At 53.7% G+C, this 3,456-nt stretch overlaps 2 protein-coding genes across 2 annotated transcripts in view; one reads left to right on the top strand and one right to left on the bottom strand.

The window, feature by feature from the left end:
* Nucleotides 1–1,490: 1,490 nt before the first annotated feature.
* LOC144713353 (transcription termination factor MTEF18, mitochondrial-like) overlaps nucleotides 1,491–3,456 on the bottom strand; it is a 2,922-nt gene continuing 956 nt past the window's right edge. The window contains exon 1 of the mRNA XM_078587940.1: nucleotides 1,491–3,456. This exon is cut by the window's right edge and continues 956 nt beyond it. Coding sequence (XP_078444066.1) covers nucleotides 2,623–3,456 — 834 coding nt within the window. The 3' untranslated portion in view covers nucleotides 1,491–2,622.
* Nucleotides 1,786–2,136, top strand: LOC144712650 (short chain dehydrogenase MYCFIDRAFT_6125-like). Its single transcript, XM_078586919.1, has one exon. The coding sequence runs from the start codon at nucleotides 1,786–1,788 to the stop codon at nucleotides 2,134–2,136; it is 351 nt and encodes a 116-aa protein (XP_078443045.1).

Genomic DNA, 3,456 nt, shown 5'->3' with positions numbered 1-3,456 from the left:
AGGCACTCGATTGAGGTCGAGGAAGACGTCGGCACCGAGCAATTGTTTTTTTTAGTGTGTGATTACTTGAGATCAGTGCGAGCGATTGTACATCGCAAACAGTTTTTCTCACTTTGCATTTGCCAAAGTGATTAGTGGAGTCAGGGCGACTCCTCGGGTGAGGCGCGGCTGCAGTAAGGGCACATTAGTGCCCCGAAGCAGGGTAAAAATTTATTGTCCCTTGAGTGAAGTAAGTGAGAGTAAAACAAGGAATCTATATAAATAAAAAGAAGTGGAACTAATTCACCCCCTCTTAGTTCAACACACAATATATGCTTGGTATTTCAGTTGTAAACACCACTCGCACAACCATGACATGAATTGACCTGGTTGACATTTAGGCATAAAACCGTCCATGTATACTTGTGGATAAACTTAGAAAAATCTTCAAAAGCGAAAGGAAGAGAGAGAGAGAGAGAGAAAGAGAGAGAGGGAGAGAGAGAGAGAGAGAGGTCCTCTCATGATTGGTTGGCAGAGATGGGAAGTGCAGACATTCCTCATGGAGATAGCTTCTCCCTTATTTTTCATAATTGTAGAGCTCATCTATTTATCACCTCCCCCATTATCCGTAGAGATACCAGTTATTAACCATGGCCTACATTAGAGGTAGAAGAGATATATATATATGTGTATGTATATATATATATATGAACACAAATACACACAAATTATTATATAAGTAGGCAAACAGGCAAACTTATGGCTCCATCAGACCAAAAAGTGCAGATTCATCTAAACTCTTGGCCTTAAACTCTTGGGTATTCAAGCTACACAAGATCAAGGAATAATTCATACAAGGAAAAACTCAAGAATGATGGTACAGTCATCTCATCATGTCTTCCCTAGGTGGGAGTCAAGACTTCCACAAAATTCAAACTTTTAAAAGAAGAGAACTCATCCCACCGCTTGGGATCAGGAGGCACTCGTGCCCACTTTCTTTACAGTCCCTAAACTCAATCGGGATCCTACATGGAGCACTGAGAAGGCCACATTTTTATTTCACAAATTCACGCGCACGGACAAGTGTCATCATTCAACCAGCCAGACTGTCATGTAAATGACGTTGTGGATGTGTTGAAATCCCTCGCTTTCGTTATCTTCTTTCTTTCTCGCCTGTACTTCCTTTCTCTCCATCTCTCTTTCATCTGCTTCCCCTTTCTGTCCTATTCTCTCTTTTCTCATACATCCCTCCTGTCCCACGTGATTCCTCCGACCTCATTCATCTCTTTTCTTTCCTCCCACCATGTTTTTCATTGATGCTCCCTTTTCATTCTCTCTCTCTACTGTTATCTCTCAGTTTTCTCCTCTTTCTTCCTCTCTCCCCAACCAATAACTATTTTCTCTCCCTTTTCCTCTCTCATTCAATTATTTTTCCAGCTTGTACGCGTTCCTTGGTCTTTTTTTCTGCGCTCAAGAGCCCCGTCCATTAAATTATCATCATGGGCGTGGGAAAGTTTAAACAAGATTACAATTTCTCAAAGATTAATGAAATTGAATGCAAACCGTTGTAGTAATTAATACATCAATGGGTTTAACTAATATTTTTGGATATCCCTCTGCGGATTGATCAGATTCGCAGATCGATCAAGTGGCAGCGGTCGGCGATCAGATTGAATATCAATAAATGCAGAGATCTCCAGTAGACCTAAAGGCCGCCATTTACCGAAATACCACCGATGGTGAATAGCGTGATATTATAACATTCAATGAAAGTCGGCGCTGCGGCAATCGGATAGCGGCCAGGCCATGGCGGAGGGGCGGGTCCTGCGGAAGCCATGGCAGAGGCTGGAGGGGAAGACCGTCATGGTGACGGGCGCCTCGTCCGGTCTGGGCCGCGAGCTCTGCCTTGACCTCGCCGCCGCGGGCTGCACCGTCCTCGCCGCCGCGCGCCGCGTGGACCGCCTCAACTCGCTCTGCGACGAGCTCCGCCGCACCCCCCAGCCGGGCGGGTCGCCCCCGCCGAGACCCGCCGCCGTGGAGCTCGACCTGGCCTCCGACGGCTCCGCCATCGACCGCGCCGTGCACCGCGCCTGGTCCCTCTTCGGCCCCATCGACGCCCTGATCAACAACGCCGGCGTCAGAGGTTGCCGACGATGATCACGATCATGATGATAATGATGATGATGATGATCTTTGATTTGGGCGTGCAGGATCGGTCCGGAATCCGATCGACGTGACGGAGGAGGAGTGGAAGGAGATAGTGGGGACGAACCTGACGGGGACGTGGCTGGTGACGAGGAGCGTGTGCCGGCGGGTGCGGGAGGCGGGGCGGAAGGGCTCGGTGGTGTGCATCTCGTCCATAGCCGGGCTGAACCGGGGGCAGCTGCCGGGCTCGGTCCACTACACGGCGGCGAAGACCGGGGTGAGCGGCTTGACCCGGGCGATGGCGCTGGAGCTGGGCCCGCTGGGCATCCGGGTGAACACCGTCTCGCCGGGGCTGTTCAAGTCGGAGATCACCGCCGGGCTGATGGAGAAGGAGTGGCTCGGCCGGGTCGCGGAGCGGACCCTGCCGCTGCGCGACTGGGGCTCCGCCAACCCGTCCCTGACGTCCGTCGTCCGGTACCTCGTCCACGACGCCTCCGCCTACGTGACCGGCAACGACTTCATCGTCGACGCCGGCGCCACCCTCCCCGGCGTCCCCATCTTCTCCTCCCTCTGACTCAGCCTCTCCCACTGCTCCGGCCCGTCCGGATGACGGTTGACGAAGTAATTGACGAACCTGGCGTTGGAGCCGGCCAGGATGGTGCTGAGAGAGACCATCTCCTTGCCCTTGCCTCTCTGCTTGAGCCAGCCGTGCATGGCGAAGCGGAGCTTGATCCGGCGCGGGCTGTAGCAGAGGTAGGTGGGGAAGCTGAGGAGAGACTCCACCGGGTAGCCCAGGTCGTTGACGAGGTATTCGATCTTTTGTCTGAGCACGGCGGTGCGCTGGTTGAGCATCGGCGGCGCTTCCTTGACGATGGCGGCGACGGCGTGGCAGTCCAGGCCGGCCGCGACCAGGCAGTCGAATCGCTCTTGAAGCTGGTCGCCTCGGCCTCGGAACTTGCGCATGGCCGACACCATCTCGTCCGAGTTCTCGACGAAGCCCAGCTTCAGCAAGAACACGGTCTTCTCGTGGAGATGGTTGCCGCCCGGCTTCTTGGTCGGACTCTGGTTCGGCTCCACCAGCCCGCTCAATCGGTAGGGATCCTGCGCGATCATGGCGCAGAGCTCCGCCCGCTCGATCTCCATTGTCGACAGCACGAACTCGGGTTTCTTGAGCGGGGAGGAGCCCAGGACCTGCGGAAGAGCGCAGAGGATTTGGGCGACTCGCTCGCTCTCCAGCCCGATCGCCAACAGGAAGTTCATGGATTGATGGATGTTCTTCACGCCCGGCCCGTCGAGAATCCGAGGATTGAGGGTGAGCAATCGAACAACCCC

The sequence above is a fragment of the Wolffia australiana genome, chromosome 15, assembly GCF_029677425.1.
Source record: "Wolffia australiana isolate 7733 chromosome 15, ASM2967742v1".
NCBI lineage: Eukaryota > Viridiplantae > Streptophyta > Magnoliopsida > Alismatales > Araceae > Wolffia > Wolffia australiana.
The sequence above is the reverse complement of the archived record's forward strand: the minus strand, read 5'-3'. Positions and strand labels throughout refer to the sequence as shown.